Raw genomic sequence first — 23,933 nt, forward strand, 5'->3', positions numbered from 1 at the left:
GACATATATTCTCTATGAAGGAAATGTGCTGCACTGGGACCTTGTGCTTTTGGAGGCCTGTGGAGTTCACTGGGGGGTTGATGCCTCTCTCCTGCAGGTGACCACAGAGTCTAACACCTAAAGCTGGGATCTGTCTAAACAAACAGGGAAAAAAAACGCAAGGGCAAACTATACACATAAAAGCAGACAAATCTGGCTTGTGCTCTTCAGTGGATGGATTACTCACAGTTTTACATCCTGTCTTATCAGATAGGAACTTTGGTCTATAGCCAAACAATATTAGAGATGAGCCACTGGTGAATAAAATACTCCAGCCTTGGATTTATATATACTCTCAGCTTTCCAACACCTTATTGTACCTCTCCTGACTGTTCCAGGTGAAACAGAGAAAGAACAGATCTTTCTCTCCTCAAGTCATTGGACATCTTCTAGGCTTCCCATTTAAAACTGCTACGCATAATTACTTGTATTAATATTTCTATTGCTAAACACAACAAATTCAATTGTCACCAATTTTTTCTGTTCGTGGACTGCATTGTTACAAACCTCAAAACACTTTTACAGGTACTTTCCTGAAGAGCACAGTGTAATCATGACAAAATATCTCAGATTTTGCTTTTGACCTTGAATTTCCTTGATGTGCCCTGTGAGATGACATCATGTCACCTCATACAATCTGCACAAAATAAGGGTTGGCTCAGCTTGCAAGTTGTGTGTTCTCCACTGCACAACTGTAACTGCACGTCCTACCTCTCTCCATCAGAAATCAAGGCCAAGCACATCCAGACCTTTTGCATCTTCCACTCTTCTGCACCTCCTTTAATGAGCTGAGAATAAAACAGATTGCATGACAAACACAGCACAGATTTTTCCTCCGCTTATACTATTGCTTGCCTCTGCTGCGTTTTCTCCAGCTGGTATGTTTGCTCTATCATGGTATGTCACTGCTCTCAGTCTTAAAGAGGAGTCTTGGTATCAGGGTTTCCTGATCTCACCTGTCTTTACATAGAACTTCTTTATAGATCCTTATCTGATCTTGAAAGTTTTGCTTAGGGGAATAAATCCTAGTACCAGGCAATGAGTTGTATACTCCCACTGACTTCAATGGAATCAGAAATGTAGCTGATTAAAATGCAGTTGGCAATGCCTCATTTCCAATCACATGACTACAGGTATAAACTGTAGATATGGTATCATTTCAAAATCAGTAGTACTATTCTTTCTACCAGAAAGAAAAAAAAATAAATAAATAAACCCACCAAAACCCAAAATCACTCACCAGTAGGGAAAATTACACACCAGCACAAAAACCCCTAGTACCTCACACCATCCCCAGCCAGGTCGTCAGGCAGACAAGCTGAGCTTACAGCACACACGAGTTTACAGCACACACTAACATTTGACATACTCCAGCCCAGGTGGATGGATTTGGGAAGCAAATTTCAAAGCTGAAAAGTTGGGTGTATCTGGCTGATCCCAGTTACAAGTGCTGTGTTGCAGGAAGGGAAGCAGCCTCCTGGGTAACCATTTGGGGCTTTATAGGTTCAAACTAACACCTTGAATTCTGCCCAAGAACCTATTAACAATGAGCAGAGCTGATCTAAAGTGTTCTTGGCATGAAGCTCCACACTGTGCACCAGCTCCAGTTTCCAGGGGTCTCAGCACACAGTCCTGTATGGAGTGACATGGTGAAAACATAACACAGCGCCAAGGTGTCAAAGGCATGGAGAACTGGGACAAGGTTTCTCCACCAGACAGAAAAGGCCTATTTGTCTTACTAAAAGCAGAGAAGGGAAAAGATGTGGATATTTTGTCAAAGAGTTTTTTCAAAGTGTTCTTATGCCCTGGACACCACTAATTGTGGAGTCCTTATAAAAATTCAGTTATGGACCTGCTCTGTGCCTTGAGAATTTCCTGACCTCACCCTGATGAAATTAATAAAGTTACCTAGGTGTGAAAGCAACGTGGGGGGCCACATCAGCCCCAAAATTCCTCAGGTCTGAAAATTAGCTAGAATATACTGGAGAAATTTTAGTGGATAAAAGTCTGTCTTTGTTCTCCACAGAGCTTACCTCTGTCATGCCATATTGAAGATTTATGGAGGTCAGGTAATTTCTCCCCATTCTCATTTTAGAACTGAGCTGTATCACGTAGTATTTTGAAAAAAAACCAACATATTTAAAATCATACACAGTTGAGTTGATTTTCCTCCATATTTCCTCTTTTTATACTTAATTTCTGACTGTAATTACACAAACAATTCAAATTACTGTACTACTGGAGAAGAACCTAAAATAATACTACACACTAACAGACTTGCTGGACTAAAAGCAGAAATAAACAAATACTGTAGATTCCTACATACATGAAGGCAATTTAATTCTCAGGTAGTCCAGATAAAAATTTTCAGCACAAAGTTGTGGACACAAACTCTGGTACACCAGACTGACTGTGTTACTAATTCATGAGCAGCAATACGCTTTAGGGGTGCAAATTATTCCGGATCTAACTAGTCAATGAGTTAAGTTACTAGATATACAAAGCAAAGTATTATTTTAGTTTCTTGTCCAGTCTGGCTAATCATTAAAAACTGTGGCTATTATTGATCTGATGTATGTAAATAGGAGACTATGTGTTGAACCACTAAGAACGCACCTGGGTGCTTGCAGTTAAGTGTCTTCTTCGTAAGTGATGAGTCAACAACATAAGGCTCCTGGCTAAAGTAACAAAGATGCCAAAAAAAACTAGACATCAAAAGAACACTTCACTTAAAAAGCTTCCTAAGAGAAAAGGGTCACAGAAAGTATCTAGGGAGACAGACTGACAGAAAGAGTGAGCAAAAGGTTACAGATTGGGAAAGTTTCCTCCTCTGTGGTGTTAATGAAGAGCATTAAGGAAAATTCAAGCAGTCTGGTATCTTGGGGGGGAAAGAAAAAAAAAAAAAAAAGATACTTGTTCCTGAAGCAAAAGAATTTTAAAGTAAACATATCTTCAAAAATGAATCTTTAATCTAAAATCCATTTACTCTATACTAAGCTAGATGAGAACTTCAGGTCACTCTCCTCCTCTTGGAAGTAAGAAAAATGAAGGACTAGAATTTGGACTCATTCCCACAGAAACGGTTGTACTAAGAGCCAGACACACAACAAGGAGATGATCTGAAAGTCAGAAAAAAATGTGATTAGAAGGTTCTCCCATGTCTTTTACCCAGCAAGGTATAGAACTCAGAGCCCATCTCCAAGCCCTGATTTTCTCTGAATTTTCAATTTAAAGAGAAATTCTAGAAGGACTGTGAAACAGACACGTGCAATACAAATCCTGAAGGATACCAGTTATTGCTATGCAACTGCTCAAGAGAAAGCCCATGCATTCATTCAGAACTGGTGATTTAAAACAGTATCCATCACATTCACAAGTTCCTAGAGTCTCAACTCAGAGCCTTTGATGGAATGAGAATAGGAACAGAGACCCTCCCACAAAATACCAAGGTATTTTAGCAATGGTATCACGCTTCATACAGTACAAACATAACTCCAGGAAGCTAACCTGCAGGTAGAAGTTCCTTAAAAAGGTTAATGTTCAGGCTTTACTAAATTGAGTTCCAAGTACTATGAAGATTATGGCTAAACCATTGAAGAACTTAACAGTCCACACCATCCACTCCCAGTATCTCTGCACAGGGGCAACTATTCTTTCAGAGCTTCACTCTAATCGAGATGAATAATTTTAGATATTATCTGAAGGCCCTGAGAAAATACAAAGTCTTTCTCATGTCACTGTTCATTATCTGAGCAGAACAGTCCCAGATACTACAAAAGGAGAGGTGCCTACATACATCACAACCAAACCTTACAAAACATCCATGGAATTTACATTAAATACATCTATTAATCTAAACATACTTACCTATCATGACAGGCAAATACTTGTTCTTCAGTCTGTTATTACTTCTAGTTTTTGTTCAATAACTATGGTCCTGCATGCTGTACTAATTCTACCAGTGCATATCCCACCTCCATCGTGGGAAGAAAAAATACAACTATTTGGATTTGATTTGGCAGGACTGAAAATGAACTGTGAAAATATTATGGAGATTAAACATCCACAGAGCACTGGAATCCAGAAACACTGATCCAGACAAAAAGAAAAGAAGAACTGGCAAAGAAGTATTCCCTGTATCAAACCCTGTTGAGATGCACCTTATAGATACAGCCACAGCAAAAATGCACGATATTAATTTTGTAATTATAGCTCCACTTAAGAAGGACCCGGATTTTAATTATAACTGACAGAAACCGAAAACAGTGAAGTGTAGGAAATACTTCCCATAATATTGAAGTCTTTACTCCAATGTCAGAAGCAAACATTTTTACACTAGGTCACCAGTTCAGACTTAGCTGACTGTTTGGGCACCAAATCCAATACAGGTTCTTCTTTCGCTGAGACAGTAAATAACCTCTCTTGAAAGTATAAAAAGATAACATACAGAATTTAAGGAGTTTTTCAGTATTAATAGACTTATCTAAATAAGGTACATCTACTCTGCTCACTAGAAAAAAAAAATAATGCAGGAAATGCCACATCATACTACAGAAATATCATGAAAGTGTTCTTTAAAGAAAAAATCCAAAACTCCTACCAACTACCTCCACATTAAAAGAAAACAGAGGTCAGATGTGAATCTTAAGAACAGCAAGTTAATAAAGCATCCTCCTCCAAGCTTTCAGAAGAAGAAAAACAGAAGGGGGTGTTAAATCTTTGAATAAATCTTCAGTAAAGACAGCCAGAAAAGATGCTGCCTTTAGCCACATGAAAGAGAATAGGAGGATTTCTCTTTTTAAATTAGTCTTTATTGTCTGCTTCGTAAATCATGATCACATGTGGTATTTATTACAATGAACTTTTATTGTTGCTATAGCTTTCTTGCTTGCATTTGGTGCTTTCTGTTTATTTTATTAAGAAAAATACCCAGAATTTCTTCAGTTCTGTGACTGAAATTTTATGGCCATGCACATGGCAGAGGGTCAAGGTGACAATGAAAGATCCTGTGTAAAATATAACGCACACATTTTTAAAAGTTCAGATTCAACGCAGTAGAAAAGAGCCTAGATGGTGTTATCCCATCTCTCCATTCCACCCTCACGCAGATAACTTTTTATAGGTAGAATGGGAATTGAATTCTAATGAGATCTTTCTGTGCCTGTGTAACTTCAGACTTCCCCTCCTTATTCTAAAGCCCACCAGAACCATTCCATTAGGCACAATTATTTAAGTCCTTCTACAACTGACCAAACCCTTTACAAACTTGCCAAACAGGCAAAGCCAATTCACGGATTGACACAAACTCACCTCCCCACTGAGGCCATGAATCACCACATATAGAAAACTCAAGAGAGACACTGATATGACTGCGGATAAACACATTCCTCGCATTTTTTTTTCCAGTTGGAAGTTGACCCACGTTTGGTTTGAATTAAAGATTCATCGCACTGAAACAAATAACTAAATGGAAAGATATGAGTCCCTTTGAAGACCGTGCAAATCAAATTTGGGTGATAATTAGCAGCAGACAATTGAAACCTACTGTTTATTTGCACAGAACCTGATGTGGCTGAAATGCAGCTTGATTTCAAGCACACCGAGAACAGAGTGACTGAGTTTTCAGGAATTAATTTAACAGTTTAATATCTGAGGTAGAAACAACAGTGCTTTTAACAAAGTGAGACAGATGTACATGTGCAAAGACCCTTCATTCCAGCTACTGTCCCCTACTGTACAGTTACTGCGCTTTCAAGACTTTCTAAGTTGCAACTTTTTTCCCCTAGAATACTCCTCCCTTGGGAAAGTGATGCATAGGGATGCCATAATTGGAAAGGAGAATAAGCTGCTCATCATCGAGTTACAATGAAGTATTACCTCCTATAACATCTGCCCAACTTAGTCCCTGTTTGTTTAACTTAGTTTGCCAGGGAGCATAAATACATGTGTCATCAGCTGCATGTTTGGCAAACTAAGCAGTTTTTTCTCAGGATGTGTTTGGCCTCAGCATAAGAGGAAACACAATTTTGCAGCACAAGTGAAGATGAGAAAAATGGCTCTCCAGCACAGAGCAGGCTAGAGTAGCAACTCCCACAAGATAGATTTGGCCAGAGCACTGAAGTGAAATTTTGGTTTATTTTTCACTTCACCACATGTTTTACAGATTTTATTTATTTATTTATTTATTTTACAGTCAGTCTGAGCCACCAGCAAATAAAATAGGGCCTGATAAAGATTTTTAAAATATTACAAATCATAGCATCTTTGTGATGAAGGGAACTAGCAATTAGGATAATGAATTACATCGGGGAAAAAGTGTTGTTGCAGGTTTTAAGAGACAGACCTTCCTGTATCAGGAGTCTGGTCTCAGTTTGAGCTACTAAAGCCATCAGGCCAAAGGGAGACAGTGTTTATTTCACGCTCATTTTTATCTGCTGAAGTTCTGAACCACGCCAGTAAAATTTGATTCCTATAGCTTGCTATTGCCTCCTTTTACATCAGTCACCCATGATGACAGGGATGGAGGTACAGTCCTTAGTGCACCAGAGAAGCTAACACCACTCCCAAGTTACACCTCTGATGTTGGGTATTAATTGAAATCAGTAAAATTGTGGGGGAAAATCACACAAAAGAAAATAAAGAGACTCACAAAATAAGACAGAGCTTAACTAACACTGAAATAAGAATTAGAGAAAAACACGTCCCAAGTAGTCAACAACCTGTACTTGAGGCACAGGCCTGCGAGACAGATGAAAGGGATAGAAAGGAGTACTCCCCACAACCTACCTTGGTTATAGCCTTAAGCACTAGGTAGAAAACACTGACTAATTGGATTCACTGTGTTAACATACCATTTATATATTAATGAGCTATTAGCATGCTAAGTACCCCACCATAGGCTAGAGGGACCCCTACTAATAAAAAGCCCTCTAATTTTTGAGCACGTGTAATGACATTTTTAAGCACTGTCACTTAAAATGGAAGCATAGCACTAGTTAGCCAATCGTGTACAAGTGACAGAATATAATTACAGATTAAATTATTTTTCTCATTTCTGTGTAGAAAAGGAGCACTTGTTTCAGGAAACTGAGATCACTTTGTGGAATACCACCCTGCTCCCTTTTCTGTGCAGAACTGGATATTAAAGCAAAAATTAAAGCAAGTATGTGGATCAGCTCACTGCACACCAGGTGACAGATCCACTTTCAGGATATCACCTCCTCCCTGGCCCTGCAGACCACCGGCAGGGAAACAGCAACCCAGGTGGTGCAAGCCAGAGGGTACAGGGTGGCTTTAAGAATCACTGAGGGTACCTACTGAGAGGCATTGCCTGTGCTGTCAGCCCTGGGCTTGGATCAGCAGGGATCCAGCCCCAAGGCTAACAGGCTAGTCCTCACTCCTCCACTCTTCCCTATAGGGAAGCCACCCGAGCTTTCTCTGCAGCTCCCCATCGGTTTTTGCTCTCAACCTCCTGTTGCTGAAGAATTTGAAGCAGTTCCTCCCCTTCTCACTCAGATAGAAAACAGTGAAACCGTAAGGCAACTGCTGTCCCATCTCTATCTCCCCATGTGAGTACTGGCCAACTTGAGTCCTGTATTGACAATAAAATAGCAAAGCCAACATATTATTTCAGGTCTCTGGAGGTAGGTTTTGCCTCTGCTGGGACAGATAACTCATGTAATTTAGCACAGCTCCAGAGATTTGGTATCTCTGGCCAAGATTATGTTATTCAGGACAAGTGCATTTTTTCTCAAGCAGTTTGGAGTGTGTTCCCACATATTTACCCCTCTACCTAAAGAAAGTACTCTACTACTAAATTTTCATATTACTGAAGCAGAATCATTTCTGATAAAGCTAAGATTCTATTAACTGTAACTACAGTCACCTGAATTTTAAGCCTCTAGAGAGGAATTGGGGCTTGGTCACCTGACTGATTTACCACACTAACAGATTGTCACAATTAAATGAGTCTTCAGTAACAAAACATATGCTTTTATCTGTCACAGAAGCCAGCAAAGCTTGACTCCTGTAAACCTCTTTCAGTAATGTTATTTAGTTCACACAAGCTAACGCACATAAAGGAACAGAGACCAAACCTCACCTGAAGTACAGACCACATAAACAAGCTGTTACAAATTTCAAAGTCCTGGCTATGAGCTAGGTGAGTTACTATCATAGATATATCCATCCAAAGCAAGAAGAAATTAAAGCCCAAACTAGTGAAGCTATGCTGGAAGAAGCACTCTTCTATTTTGGCAAAAATTAATACTGTTTGTTCCAGTTTCTTTAAGGAAATAATGCCAGTAAAAAATAAATAAAATAAAATCAATCACCTATCTGCCCTTACCCACAGAAAATAAAAGCTTTGGGGAATTGTACAATACACTCCTTCGTACATTTAAGAACCAGTTCATGGACATTCTCCCTGATGGCAATTTATCAAGTCTGCACCTTCTTCCCCTCCCACTTCTTTCTAACCTCACACTGCAACTCACAGATGCTTCATTTATGGCAACACGATGCTTGTGGGAACACAAAAACAAGCAGCTCACAGATAATGTTTGGGGTAGAGGGCAGTAAAACAACCTCTTGTGCTCATAACTGCAGCCTTAGAGAAACTTCTGCCAATAAGGGTATAGGCAGTGCATTGAGGATGAAATGGCTCCTCAAGACCTCTTTTCAGCCTTCTTTCTAAGCAATTTATTATTTCAGTCCTCAGCTCTACTCTGGTGTTTGCATATTGTAACTCACCACGATAACATCCCATTCTAATGCCTTTTTATCATGAGTTTTTTAATTTTCTTTCCCAATTAAGTTAGCCCTGTGCAACTCAGAAACAACCTTAACACAACTGCAAACACCTTGAACTTTACAGTTCTTGAACTTGACAGTTATACTTTAACACCTTGGAAAAAACCTCACGTGGTCTGCCACAAGATAACCAGCAAAAACATGAGCAGCATTGTGTTATGTGTACAAAGTTAATGGATTTTTTTCCCCCCAACAGAAATTAACTGACTTGAATTTTAAAATTAACTAATGTTAACTAATGTTTTCTTTTGTCCTGACCTGTATCATCACAGGCAAAAATAAAAATCAGTCAGAGGATAGGGTTTGAGACAAAGACAGGAAATTGTAAATTAAATGCAATTCTGATTTTCAGGAGCTGCAAAGACTGAAAACACAGGAGTCACAAATAGACGTGTTCAGGGCTAATTGTGCAAGGTATGTCCTTCCACATCCCACCACAGTCAGAAACCTAATATATGTTACAATATTTTAATTACAGACACTGGCTGTTATTTTTGCTACTGCTATTTAATACATTAAGAGCACTAATTTTACAGTGAAACCGAACTCTAGGAGAGAATGCAATGCAGCACACCAAATCCCAGAGAACTGGGTTTATCTGCCCACCCTGCCACTACCCCGCTGTATGAGCACAGAATAGGCATTGAACATCTGTGGGACTAAGCTTTCCCCATGGAAGAGTTGTGCTGGCATCTTTCCTGAAGCCCTTAAAGACCTCCTGATGATTCATAATATTGAAATCCTCATAATACCTTTTAAAAGGAGCAAACCAGCAAGAAACCTTTGGAGCCTATTCTTGGTATCCCTGACCATGGCAGGGGAGTTGGAGCTAGATGATCTTTAAGGTCCCTTCCAACCCAAACCATTTGGTGACTCTTGCCACCCGACCCCGTGCAGTCCCAGAGGCTGAGCCATGTGGGGGCTGGCGGGTGGGAGAGGCGGGAGGAGCCCTGCACAGCCAACCTGCCCCTGCACAGCTGGACAGACCCTGCACAGCTGGACAGCCAACCTGCCACTGCCTCACGCTGAAACACAAGCTGCTTCCTCCACCTCGTGGAGAATCACGAAACTGATGTGCAAACCACAGCCACCAGCAATTGATAAAATACAGAGATTTTTCAATCCAGAGAAATATCCCTTCCTCAGCCCAGAAAGCTCTAGACTTGATGGAAATAATTTCCTGCTCCACCTGATCTGTTGTAAGCCATTAAAAACCCCAGTTTTGCTTTAGTAGTATAGAATGTAAATAAATTTACAAGAGATTCAGAGAAGAAACTCAGAGACCACTGCTGAGAAGGAATGATCAGATCTTAAACTACCTTGAAAGTTACAGATTTTACAAATTGTTTTCTCATTTAAAAAGTGCCAAGAGTCTCCTCAACCAGGGTGGATTTTTTCATCTTACTGAGCTCAAGGTTTCAAAACCTTGTACCAGAAAATAACATTGCCATTGCCCCAGACAGTAACTATTATTCTGTTACTATTCTGGAACAGTTATATTCTTATTCAAAGGGGTTTTTTACCTCACTTGATGCTTATCTTTGTTTCATTAACTGTCGTGTTCTATATTTCAAGTTTACATGGAGATACCCGATTCACCTTCTCCGCATCAGCCACTATTTTGTTAGGTTACTTGATACTTTTGTAAACCCACAAAAACATCTTCAATTTTCTGCCTCTCAACTCTCTTTTTGCTCTGCTTTTTTCAGCATAGCAGAAATTAACACTTTATTCAAATTAATTTTAATAGAATTACAATATTAGCAGCTTTTCCTGGTTTACTCCCCCTTTCATAGCCTCAGATCTTTTTTTGCTTTTTGACTATTCACTTACCTGAAAAGGATGTTTTCAGTGAAGTGTCCATATTGACACCCACCCCAACACAAAGTATGGTATCACACAGCTGAACTAGCCAAACATATTAACTGGGTGTTAAATACATAGCAAGCAGCAGTGAAATTAGGTTTAAAAATCAACACTCCATTAAGACAGCTGGGAGAAATTCACACTTTCCATTACTATTGTGTCTTTCTCCTTACAGAATCTCTCCATGCTATTTCTTTCTGAAAAGCAGTCAAAATGCAGGAAAAAAAACGGGCCTGTAGAGCAGATTTTAGCTCTTACCCAGGTTCTAGTGTTTACCTCCCCCAGTTCCTTCCTCCTTCTCTTGGAAAAATAAACATTAAAAAAAAACCAAAACAACTAACACTCCCAAAGACTCTAGAAGTACAAGTGATTTAAGCCTAAACCCACCCACCTGGCTGAGGGTGAAGGAGGCCAGACTCAAGTCAGGCTCAGTGCAGACAGGCACTCCAACAACTAAGGCAGGCTCTAACACCTGCACCAAACCACATCACCACATGCCCCTGCTTTGAGAGAACCCCGACCCTGGAAGGTCTGTATGTTGTTTCATACAGGAGAGAAAGAGGGCGTGTGCAGTCTTTAATACAGTTTTTTGTAAGAATCTGTACCAGATCTACATGCAACTGTAAATAGCTGTTACCAATTACCAGGCCTGGCTAACAATTTCACTAACACCTTTATAGGCAGCAGTTCACTGATGGGATTTACCCTTTTCCCTGCTGTGGCTGCTAAGTGCCTGGCCAGCTGGATGGCAGATTGCTCTTTGGCTGCATCCATTACAGCACAAAGGCACTAAATATTTTTTTTTATTTTTTTTTATCACAAGGACTGATTCCAAGGTGCAGAAAAATCTGAGGCTCAAATGTCTGAACAAGGATTGTCTCAACTTGCCATCTGTGCTCAGAAGGCAGTTGCCAGCACCACTTTCACCACGAGCTGAAGAGATCAGACTGTTCTCGAGGGGGAAGCTGGCAGCTACTGCAGTAGTGGGTAACAGACTAGATAACAGACAGAGACTGTGGATGAGGATGGACATCGAATATTTTCAATGGTGGAAACAGGCAAGACCTGTTAGAGTGAAGAGCATTCACTCCCATCAAGCAAACACTTCAAGAATGACTGCCTGGAGTTATGAGCTATAGTACACAGCAGGCTCACCAACCTGTGAGCATTTGGGAAATACTCAGGAGTTACACTGTTAAAGATCACAGCTACTCTACTGCCAGTTACTATTTCGGCTTCACAAAGACTGGTACTGGGAGTCCCAAGGGATCTTTCCAGCAGAGTAAATCAGAGGAGGAAATCTGCTCAGAGGAGGCTGAGGAAGTGGGAATTGTTGCTACCCATTTTGCTAGGGGACAGACTTTTACCTAGGAAATGGAGATGCTGTTCAGACGGGGCACTTTGGCCTCATTAGGCTTGATGAAACTTTTATATAGCACACAGACAAGCCTTTAGATAAACCTGACTACGGTACAAGGTACCGGTGCTGTCCTGTGCATTGAGACAGGCATCTTGGTGAGAAGAGCAGGCAGTCATGTAATTAAAAAGCTGTCTTACAACCGAGGGATAACTGCAGGTCCAAAAGGTCAGAAGGTGCTGAGTATGTGTAAGCTCATGAATGCACTGTATGACCCATGCACAGAGCAGTGCCAAATGTTCTCATCACTTGATCTATGAGAGTATAAGAATTAGAAATATGCTCCCTTAAGCAGGATAGCCATACAGACACCTGTAATTCTGGGTCTTTTAAAAAAAATACTAAGTATTCAATCGGTAACAAACTTTAAACATGTTTCTGACAATACATTCTCTAAGTCATAAAGAATTGAAAGCAATATATTTATCAATTTAAAAAGTTCAATTCAAAACTGCAGTCAGTGAGACCAGAGCTACATTTAATGCTACACTATAAAATATCCTTTCTTCACAATTTTTGCTCAATATTATCAGCACACAGTCATAGAACGGCTGAGGACCGCTGAAGGGACCACTGGAGGTCATCTTGTTCAAAGCCTTTGCTCCAGCAGGGTCACATAGAGCCAGCTGCCCAGGACAATGTTCAGATGACAGAGCACTGCAGAATCTCTAAGGTAGTGTTTCACACCTACATAGTCAATCACTTCATCAAACGTTTCTTAAATTGCCTTATTTTCTCAGTATAGGCCTATATTTTGTAGTTTATGCTTCTGATGGAGGAAAGGCATGTAACCATTATTTCAGTGCCCTCAGAGACTTTAGGCTGTCTCACTACAGGGAGAGAAACAAACATCCTGTCAATAAAGACTGAAAAGAAAATTACTGGAGTAGAAAAGATGCACACACAAAGAACTGACCTGAAGTTGCATAAGGGAAAATAGTATCTGGGGGAAAAATGTACTCAGAAAGAGATGTGGTTACGTAACTAAAACTTCCCCTCCTTATTCTAAAGCCCACCAGAGCCATCCCATTAGGCACAATTATTTAAGTCCTTCTACAACTGACCAAACCCTTTACAAACTTGCCAAACACAAAACTGGCAAAGCCAATTCACAGATTGACACAAACTCACCTCTCCACTGAGGCCATGAATCATCACATATAGAAAACTCAAGAGAGACACTGATAAGACCATGGATAAACACATTCCTCGCGCTTTTTTTTTCCAGTTGGAGTTTGGTTTGAATTAAAGATTCACGGCACTGAAACAAATAACTAAATGGAAAGATATGAGTCCCTTTGAAGAGCATGTAAATCAAATTAGGGTGATAATTAGCAGCAGACAATTGAAAACTACTGTTTATTTGCACAGAACCTGATGTTGCTGAACTCTGGAACAGACGCACGCACACAACTGCGTGTTCTGCTTTCCACTCTCCCTTTTCTATTTGTAAACCTTTTACAGAAGACTAAATAAGTCTCCAATACTAAAGCTCCTGCAGCCTTGTTAAGTAAAGGAGGAGAAGCAAGAAGCAAACAAAAATCCTCATTTTTTGGCATTTCTAACAATTTGTCTGCTCCCTCTTCTCTTCCTCCCCATGCACACAACAAAACTAATTTTCAAATCAAATATTGCCTTTGGATTGCAGCAGAAAGAGAACTGTATTTGCATATAACATTCAAGGGCTCCTTTAACATGGTCTCGCCACTGCCTTGAGTCACTTTGACCTGTTTCTGCATCATGGTTAGCTCCAACCTTCAGTCTCTTACTCTTTCCATGCATGGACCCTGGTATCAGAGTTGTAGCCATAAAAGTGCTGCTAGCACCTTTACATCTCAAAATGCTTGGCAGATGGAAAAATAAACAAACAAATAAATAAATAAATATCAAATTTTAAGTTTTCACTGCCACAATCAATCTTGCCCTGGTACCAACTGTACTATTTATTTCTACTAAGCTAGCTAAGAAAGAAAGAAAATACCTTCACCCTAGCTTGAGACAGACGCTTAACACATCTGCATGCAAATAGCAGAGGGGGTCTCTTAGCTTTACAAATTAAAGACATCAAATTAAATTGCCCCAAAAGTTATTATATCTCACTTACAGAAAATGGGAGTATAAGTAAATAGTTACAATTATTTGTCTGATCCTGCTCGATCACAATGGCTCTGAAACAAACCAGGCACTTTCTGACAGAACACTGCTGCAGAAACAGGTCAAAGTGACTCAAGGCTGGAAGTATCAGAGAATGGTTACTTACCAGAGAATGGTTAGGGGCTTAAAATTTGATTGCCAAAGGATAAAACAACAAAAAAGTCAGAGCACGGTGGCATCTTGCTTTTGGCACTGACAAATCAAATGTTGCATAATTCAAGTTTAAAAAATGTAGTTCTCTCCAGCTCCTTGTTTTAACTCTTAGGACCATTTGTTACAGAATTAAAATTGCCCTCCTTAACAGGCAAGAGTAACATAATGCATTCTCATACACTGTATACTAATTCTTACAGCTATCATAAGACTACACATTTTCACTAAATTTTCTACACTTTTCTATTAATGGGGGAAATTTAACCTCAGAAAAAAAGAAAAAAAGACACCACCAAAACAACATAGTAGCAAATAGATTCCACACCTTCCTTACCTCTTAGTAAGGTGTGTGTTGCCATCGATGCTCATTCAGCATAGCGAAAACACTTCCCCAATTCCACAATAATTTGGAGTTTACTCAACTTTTTGCTCAATAGAGAAAACCAGACCTTGCATATTAGCTATGTTATTTCACAACCAGCTTTCAAAGTGTCTGTTGAGTCCATCCTTGTAAGATGTACAAATCTACATCCAAGTAAAAAATTCATTATATTGTTAAATTCCTTTTTCACCAAGTATTATCTAGACATTTTCAGAGGTGCAAGTGGAAAAAAAGGACAGTATGGTTAATACTTCTTTTAAATATTATCTAATACAGAAACTGATAGAATTCCTTAGAACTTCCTGTGTGTAAAATACAGCCTGTGTTTTTAAATCAAGTTTAGTCATTCAAATCTCTAATGTCTCCACAAAATTCACTCCACACAGAGCTACGTACCCTTCTTGCTTGTGTCTTCCAAACCCTGGAGCCTTCATCTGAATTTCCTTCTGTATGCACAAAGCTTTCAGAGTCCCTGTTCCTAAGCACTAAGTACCCAACCCTTCACAGGCATAGCAAACTAGTCTCTTTTATTTGCCTGTTAATAGAAGCCTTCCATATCCCTTATTCCCCAATTAATTTTAGCTTGAAAGCAAGGTCAAATTGAATTGTTCAACCTCAGTAATATTAACCACCTGCATTTTTAGTGTCTTTGCCATTTATCAGCCTCAGGTACATCTAGCAGTATCATGCTGTGAAACCAACTAGAGGAAGTTTCCAACAGTGCCATTCACTGCTGCTGCTCACTGAAAGGATGTGCACCACACACATCAACCACACTATGACTAAAACATCTATTAGATAACTGAAATATAGTTTCAGTATATTGCTGCACTTTGGAATGAGATTTTGGAGTTTCTAATGGGAAATTAAATTGGTTTCAGTAATAGTGCAGAATTTCTTGAAGTATGCTGGAGAGAACAGAGCAGACATTCATATATTATCGGTACTGGCCCACAGGCTGAGAGCTGCACTATAAGAAAAGCATCTAAATAATCACACTTACAATACTAGCCCCCTGACTCTGAAAAATAACGACTGAAGCCAAGTCAGGACAGATTTTTTCTGAGTTCTTCTGCACACAAACAAGAAAGAATATGCTACATGCAGCTCTCTGGAAGCCTAGTAGCTGCCCGATTCATCAGCAAATGGAATTCATTCACAAAAATAATAGCATAAGTTGTGACTACAGCTTCAGAAGTTATAGGAAAAGTTTAAAAAACAAGCACAATCAGTGTCTCTTATGAACTGATAATTTTAAAAAGCTGTCAGCTTTGAGTGTTCTCTGAAGTAATTCCCAGGGCTTGAAAGTTGGTGAGAATCCAACTGCTGAGACACAGCTCAGAAATGACATGCACTATTTTACTTATTTCAACCTTGTAGTTCCCCGATGAAACTTCACAATTTGTGATTTCTGAATTTAATTTCAGCTGCTGGTCTTTGATTTTGATGACAATAATACAGACAGGATTTTAGCTTCATATAAAACCCAACTATTTCAGCTCACTTTCATAATTCAGCCACTGTACCGCTTACCTGACGTTAACTACTTGCAATAATTTCTCACCATGACTTGCATGGCTTCATATCTCAGTATGAACATTTGGGAGTCAAAGTTCACAAGACTGAGTAAAGTTTTGTATTTTCAGCACCGTGCAGTAATTATTAGAAGTCTACAATGTTCAGAGGAAAAAAAAAAAAAAATAGTAACCCACTTACATGAAAACATTTTATTCAATCACCACCCCAGATAACACCATTGGCAATATAATGCTACCTACCTGAGCGCTGAGATGGTCATCACTGTAGAGTCCAAAAGTCCTTGCATTGCCTTCCACCCAAGGATATCACATCTATTAAATGTCATGCTTTTGTAATTTTTATTTTTTAAAGGGAAGCATTACCACCATAATCCTTAATTGAAAATCATCTTTCCACCGATTCAACGCACTGTGGATGAGGCCCTGCACGTCAGGTGTCTAGAACGGAACGTCAGAGTTAGGTCTGTTACACTTCCTCTTCAGTGGTGTGCAGAGACAGTGGAGCTCTATTATGACAAACCTGTTTTGGTAAATTAATTAGGAAGAAACACCACTATCTTCCAAAATTGTAATAAACATGTGACAATAAGGAACTTGTACAGCCAGGAGTGCAGAGTAATTCTTAAAATTGGGCTGCTGGTATGACTACAGTATGTAACTAAAAGCTATGTAGGCACAAAAGCTAGCTGAAACAGTAAAAACTGTCTAGAGGTACCAGAATGGACTATCTTTGCTTACCCTTCAAAACACTGTTTTCCAAAATTGTTGTAGTTTCATTAATACAGTTGCAACAACTTACCTCAAATAAGAACACCTCCTTTGCCTTGGTAGTGATAGGTCAATGGTTGGACTCGATGATCTTAAGGGTCTTTTCCAAGCAAAATTATTCTATTGTTTATTTTTCAAGAAAAACAAAATTTGAAGTAATTCCTCAAACACCTCCTGCAATGCCAAAGCAGCACTGAAGACTGAGCACTACATTCCAAAAGGCCACTAATCTGCAGTAAATAGTGCCTACCTGAAAAAAAGCTAGCATGAGGCCCAGCGAAGAGTACACTACAGAAGAGCCTTAAATTCCAAGTTAGCTTCTTCCTCCATTTGTAAAACATTTTTCCCCACAAAAATGTACGATACCAAGTCTAGAAAAAAATAAAGCGGTGTTTTACACTCAGCACACAAGGCAACTTCAGAGGTTTTTGCTTTTACATCAAAAATATTGGTTCAGTTGGACTATTTGCGTCTTTTTATCTTCCCTAGTACAGCAGGCTCGCCCAAGCTTGCCAAGTGTTTACCTGTTGCAACTCATGATTACAGATAAAATTTTTCAATTTCCAGTATAATGACTAGTTGCAAGAGCAGCAGCACAAAAAGACAAATTACAATCCATAAATTATAAACAAATAATTCAGTATAGCCACCACTACTGCAACCTGAAATCTGTGTACAGTGTTTTGTACCTTCACTGGAACTTGCTTATTCTCTGCACGGACTTTAACCAAAGTGACAGGTGACCCCCAAGCCATGAAAAAAGTTTATTTTGGCCATTTTTTTTCTTTATAGGGACAGTCAAAATGAAATGTTCTGACTTTCTGTAACACTTTGCCACTAGTTAAAAGAAAGCGTACTGGAAGGGGGGGGGGAGGGGGGGGGAAATCAGTAAAAGTGGCTTAATTCTGGCTCAAACCAGGATACTTCCTTAAATAAGTTATGCATTTACACATATGCCCCAACCTTCAGAAATTCTGCTCAGAATTTTGGAGTAAGTCCAACAAACCCCACCACAATAATGCTATTGAAAGCCAATTAAAAAACACACGGTATTCCTCTAATATAAAGATAACCTACAGTGGAGATAGCTGCACAGTAAACTGTATATCAAACGTTTCACAACCCACAAAGTTTGCCTGGTAAGTCTACAGGAATATGAGAAAGGAAAAAAAAAATAATCATCACCCAAGATGTTTAGCCATTCTAACCCAAGGATTAAAAATAACATAACTGATTTTATTAATTTTCTGACTGTCTGAATCCATATGGGAAGCATTCAGAAAGGCATGTTTATTTTGTCTCATTGACAAAATAACAAATACTGACCATGAAGATTCTACCTTTCAATACTGCAGGCCCTACTCCAGGTTGAGAGGCAGCGCACTTCACCAATCCTTCATTTTCATTTTCCAAAAACAAAGTGTTGAAGTTCCAAGCATAAGAGCTTTACTATATCAGAATCTCAGCATACTTTCTGAAAAATTCAATCACAGTGAGAAAAGGTTCATCACCCTTCTACAAGTAGGAAGAAGCATTTTATCACCAGTTGTAGTATCTTCCACAGCCAAAAGCAAGGAAAGGAGAAACACTGCAGACAGTTATCTATAACCAAATACAACTAGAACAACTCTGAAACCTGTCGCATGGATAAGGTGGCCAGTTGACTACCCAAAACCCCTCTCTTTTCTTCTATTTCCCTGACCTATCAGGAAAATAATGCCTCTACCTTGTGAAAACACGCTGAAGGAGCCGAGTGTGCCTCAACAACCTTGCCACAGCAAGATTTCAAATGACAAGAGAGCAGGATGACTGGCAATCTTGTTATTTGGAGGTTGACATTACTGTATGTAGTTATAATGCCATGTGAGCCAAGTCCTAACAGCATATGTTCAGAAAGATTCATGAATATGGGAAGTTGGTCTATTGAGTACTTTACAACAGGGCTGCATTATAAAAAGCACAGGAGTAAGAACATTTTCCAACCGTATTACTTAAGACTGAGAACAATCCTCTTGTGGAGATGTAAATGTTCAACTTGGTTAAATCAAGACAATCACAGATAGATATTTTTTCCCAAATCTTTGGCTGTATTGCAATGGTTGTTTCAATCTGTAATCTCCAACTAAACATTTCCTATCCATGGATTAACAATATATTTACTGACTTGTGTCTTTTAACAGTATTTATCCAACATAACAAAATAAACTGCAATTTGTTATACTTTTTTTTTTTACAAAACATTTTATAAATATTTTTACAAAATGTATACAAAGCAATTTCAAGTGAGACATACTTTACAAATGAAGGTATTTAAGCAAATAAAGTCCATACCACACTGACAATAAGTGACACATCCTCTTTAAGTGAAGTCAGTCTGTAAGGCCTCCCTAATCTAACATAAATTATACTAAAATCTTCAAAACAAACATAGTTTTCTTAATTGCCAGTTTAAAATTTGTTTTAATATTAGGCAGTATTAAATAACATTGAAACCACAATGCTGATCCAGCAAAATAATGAAAACATGTTTAAAGTCATGCACATTCACAATACTTTGCTGGACTTGAGCCCATATGATTAATAAATTCATACCTTTTTTTTTTTTAAAGCACAACAAAAATACAATTATTTACTGCTTCACCACGTACCAGAATTCCTTTAGAACTGAATTCAAAGGAGTGAACAACAGAACATTAACAACTCTAAGATTAATCTTGCTCAGATTGTTCAATGGGTTCCTCTCACAAGTAGTTCAGAGAAATGTGTCTGACCAAATTAACCATGATTACTTTATGTAATTTGCCATTTTTTATATGCCATTGTCCCCCATCCCCAAATGACATCCAATAGAAGACACATAACCTGATACTTCACTTATGTATTTGCTGCAGAGAGGCTGGAAACCCCTTACCCATTTTGAGGTGGTACAAAAAGCAAGTGGATCAATGAATGTGCAACTTTATTTTTTTTTTCCCTATGAAAGAAAAGTCTAATCAGTTAGCATACAGCTGTATAACTTACTGTTTTCCTTCCTAGACAGCTTAAATTTCCAAAATTATAAAATACGCATCAGGATACACAGTCATGAGCATATTATTAAATCCAAAAAGGCAATAGGTGAAGACTATATTGTCAGTTTTGCCAATAAGAAAAGAACTATCCGCCTGAGAGTCTATTCTACAGACACCTAACTAAAAATTTAAAACTGGCAATACTTATTATTACCTTGAATATTTTATACAACACTTGGGAATGCTGTGTTTTTACAAACAAGTACTTTTAAATTGGCACAATTTTCTTAAATGGCAATTAGTCACATACAAAACCAGTATTTCCATTCATGTTGAAGGGGAAATAAATTTTAAGTTCACCTTTCTCACATTGCTTTCTAGATTTGGTTCCCCTAAGTGGTCAGACAGTGGACTGTAGTCAATACTGAGTTGCACTGCAATCTTCTACTGTCACAAGGATCCAATTCTGCTTTCTTCTGCACTATTCAGATAGACTGAGTTACACAACAGCAAAACCTTTTGTTTTCCCTTCCTGGCAATCTGACTGACAACCACAGCTTGTCACAATAAGCCTCTGTATCACAAAAATTGTAATCAGCAAGTCTGGAAAACAGCTGCTAAGAGACTGTGGAGAAGGTCTGGGGGAGAACATGAGCATACCTTAGAAACCACAGAAGCTCTATCCTCTTGAACAGGTGTATTTACTACACACCCACGTGACACATGTCAGCGCACTTATGTGCACAGAAGCACACATGACCAAAGTAAACTAGGAAAAAGCAGCATGGGCAGCAAAAACAAACAAAAAAAATTCATAGAATAAAATAAATAAATAAAACAATAAGATTCTATCTTAACAACATGACAGCAAGCCAAATGCAAACCATGCAATGGTTTCAATTGGCTCTACAATATGAATTAATAATTACACACTTTTTTGATATGTTTAAACAATGGGATTGCTGATTGACCTTTGGTCTGTACATATCTTGGTAATTATGACTGCTATGGTGGATGACTTAACATTCTCTGACAGCAAAAAGAAAAACAAACAAACAAAAAACACTGGCCTTTAAAGTTAATCAGAGTAAGGCTAATGTCCTCTTAAAATATAAGCTACAAATATCTTAACAGTTTTCGAATAAAAGTGCTTTTGACACTTGGTCTAAAAAAAAACAAACAACAAATTAAAAAGAAAACAAACATTTATACCACTTCAGAAAGACTCAAGGCTGACTACATCCAATTATAAAACGCAAAATCTCTTCCTCAAGAGTTAACATATATATGTATTATATATATAAATTCATGGCTCTATCATGGCCTCATCCTGTACACTTTGCCATTTACTGGCTTCCATTCTACCTTCCTTAGTCAAGCATTTTTTACTTCATATCATGCCACTGTGACTAAGATCATATATATCATCCCACAGACTAAAGTTATCCACTACAAATATATCATCAAGTACTAGCTTCTGCTCAGAAAGCAATAGAAAAGCACTTTAAGTTTAAATTACGAAGCCTTGTAAACACACTGATGATATCCTTCCAACTTCAGAATTCTAGAACACAGATTCATTAACAAAGCAAATAATCACCTCTGAATAGAGAACAGTGAATTTTCCAGAAAAACTAAAAATTTGATGATTTGTGGAAGAGAAGGGTAGGGGAGAATTGTTGCTTCCATCACTTTAAAAAAACTTTTTCTTAATAAATATATCCTTTAAAATGACTGTGATTGTCAGTATGTTACCATATTACATAGGGCCTAACAAGCTGCAACCTTGTTACATTGCAGTACTGCACAATTATCAAAAGCACTATTCATAATAATACTTGAAACAGTAAGGCCCTAACAGACTGCATTCTAACAAGGATTAACTTTACTTGGGTATCTCACTGTAACCACAATGAGTATTGCTCTCAAACACAGAACAGAACCTAGTTTAGAAAGGTCAACCTTAAATGCATGTCAGGCTGTACTTGTGGTGTCATTCACATTTGCTTCTGCTAAGAGAAACATTAACTTGTCCATGAAACTGTAACTATTAACATTCTAAGATACTATTTACAGCTGCTTCTAAAATAGAGTCAGTTTCTACACCACCTTCACTCTGGTCTGGAATAAATTTTTCCAGGCAGTTTTCCTGTGAAGCAATAGGCGAAAAATTAGGAAATTCTAATTCAACTGAACCACTACTTGTTGCCTCGTTTTGTAGCTGTCTCCCAGCTTTTTTAAGTTCCAAGATGTTTTTAAACGTAGTTTCTAAACTCTTACTGAGCAGTAAGTCTTGCTGGGGTTCACCAGAGCCTTTCCTATTTTCAGGATGTAAAACTTCATTCTTTGGAGAGCTCCTCACAGTTTTGTCTTGGAGGGAATTATTACACGTTACCTTTGAGAAAGATTGAACTGTGTTCCTTGATATTTTATTGTGTATTCCATGACTGCCTCTTGACACAGTTTTTGACAAGTCTTCAGAACTCGAAGAATTCTCAGTGGACTTGGCAATATCTTTCCCACCCATCTTTTCTTCAGAAAGGGCCCCATATCGGCTTTCAGAAGAACAATTAGCTTTTTCAAATTTTAAAGCTTTAGTGAGGCTCTCTGATTTTTTAGTAGAAGTTACTCCTTCTTGTGGTGTCAGAATGTTGTTAGGCACTAGAGGAAGTTTACTGTGATTTGAGGACTCTGCTGAGCTGGATTTTGGTCGGTCTCTGGCTTGGGTTTTGGTAGTCTGACTTCGAGAAGGTAATGTTTTGCTAGACTGATGGTCACTTTTGCTGGACTGTGCTTCTTCAGCCATTTTATCAAATTGTTTGGCAGAACAACAAAAATCAGCCTGATAACCATCTGAAAAACAACATTTTATTTAAATTACCTATCCATCAAAATAACAAAGACTCCAACACAGTTTTTGAGTATTAAAATTCAAATGACATCAACAATCTACAGATTCATGTCTTTAACATACACATGCTTACGTATTCTGCTGCGTCCAGTGTAGGTTATTGCAAAATTTATCAGCATACTACACAAGTACATGCACTGTAAAACCAGACTAAGAGCACTTCCTAACATTCTAAATACACAGATATCGTATCTGGAAGACTAATAGGTTCTTCAATACATCCTCTGAGTATCTTTTAAAATATGCAGAATATGCAAAATATTTAAACAAACAGTAAGTGTTACCTTAGCAACTAAAAATACATGATATGTGTATGTTCAATATTCTGGTTAAAAATGCTGCCATATAAGTGGCCATGACATTCCAAAAGCAATACTTCATTCAGTATTCCTGCCCCATACAGCAGTGGTGCTCTCTGATTGCCAGGACACTCACAGTTTCTTCCCTACTACAACTGAGACCATGCAGGAGTCAAGACTATTTCAGAAGAAACTCAGAAATACTTCTCTGCCCAACAGGCCAAATTTGTTTTGTTTTTTTTTTCCCCAAATAACTGCCTTCAACCTTATAGTCTCTCTAGATTATTGAATTTGACAGTTATTAAAATTTAACTTGCAACTGCTCATTCAGTATTTGAATTACCAGAATCCATAGCATCCTCATTATGTTCCTCATTATGGACACAATTGTTTCTAAACACTCCATACCTAGGCTGCTTTTATAAATTTCAGAAGTTAACCATTACTTACCAGGATCCACTAGTGCAAGACGCTTATCCCTGGTCAGAGAAGCCCTTTCTTCCTGGTTGAACATTCTATCAATCATAACCATTTCTGCAGAGGGATTTATCCGCTGCAGGGAAAGAGAAAAAAATTAAAACTAA

The 23,933-nt window shown here is 38.4% G+C and overlaps 1 protein-coding gene across 1 annotated transcript in view; it reads right to left on the reverse strand.

Moving 5' to 3' along the window:
- Nucleotides 1–22,189: 22,189 nt before the first annotated feature.
- GLTSCR1L (GLTSCR1-like) overlaps nucleotides 22,190–23,933 on the reverse strand; it is a 33,671-nt gene continuing 31,927 nt past the window's right edge. Inside the window, exons 11-12 of the mRNA XM_010004949.1 lie at nucleotides 23,800–23,902; nucleotides 22,190–22,992 (exon numbers count right to left, since the gene is read on the reverse strand). Coding sequence (XP_010003251.1) covers nucleotides 22,190–22,992; nucleotides 23,800–23,902 — 906 coding nt within the window. The remainder of the gene's footprint in view (nucleotides 22,993–23,799; nucleotides 23,903–23,933) is intronic.

Source organism: Chaetura pelagica, unplaced genomic scaffold, assembly GCF_000747805.2.
Source record: "Chaetura pelagica isolate M959 unplaced genomic scaffold, ChaPel_1.0 scaffold13, whole genome shotgun sequence".
NCBI lineage: Eukaryota > Metazoa > Chordata > Aves > Apodiformes > Apodidae > Chaetura > Chaetura pelagica.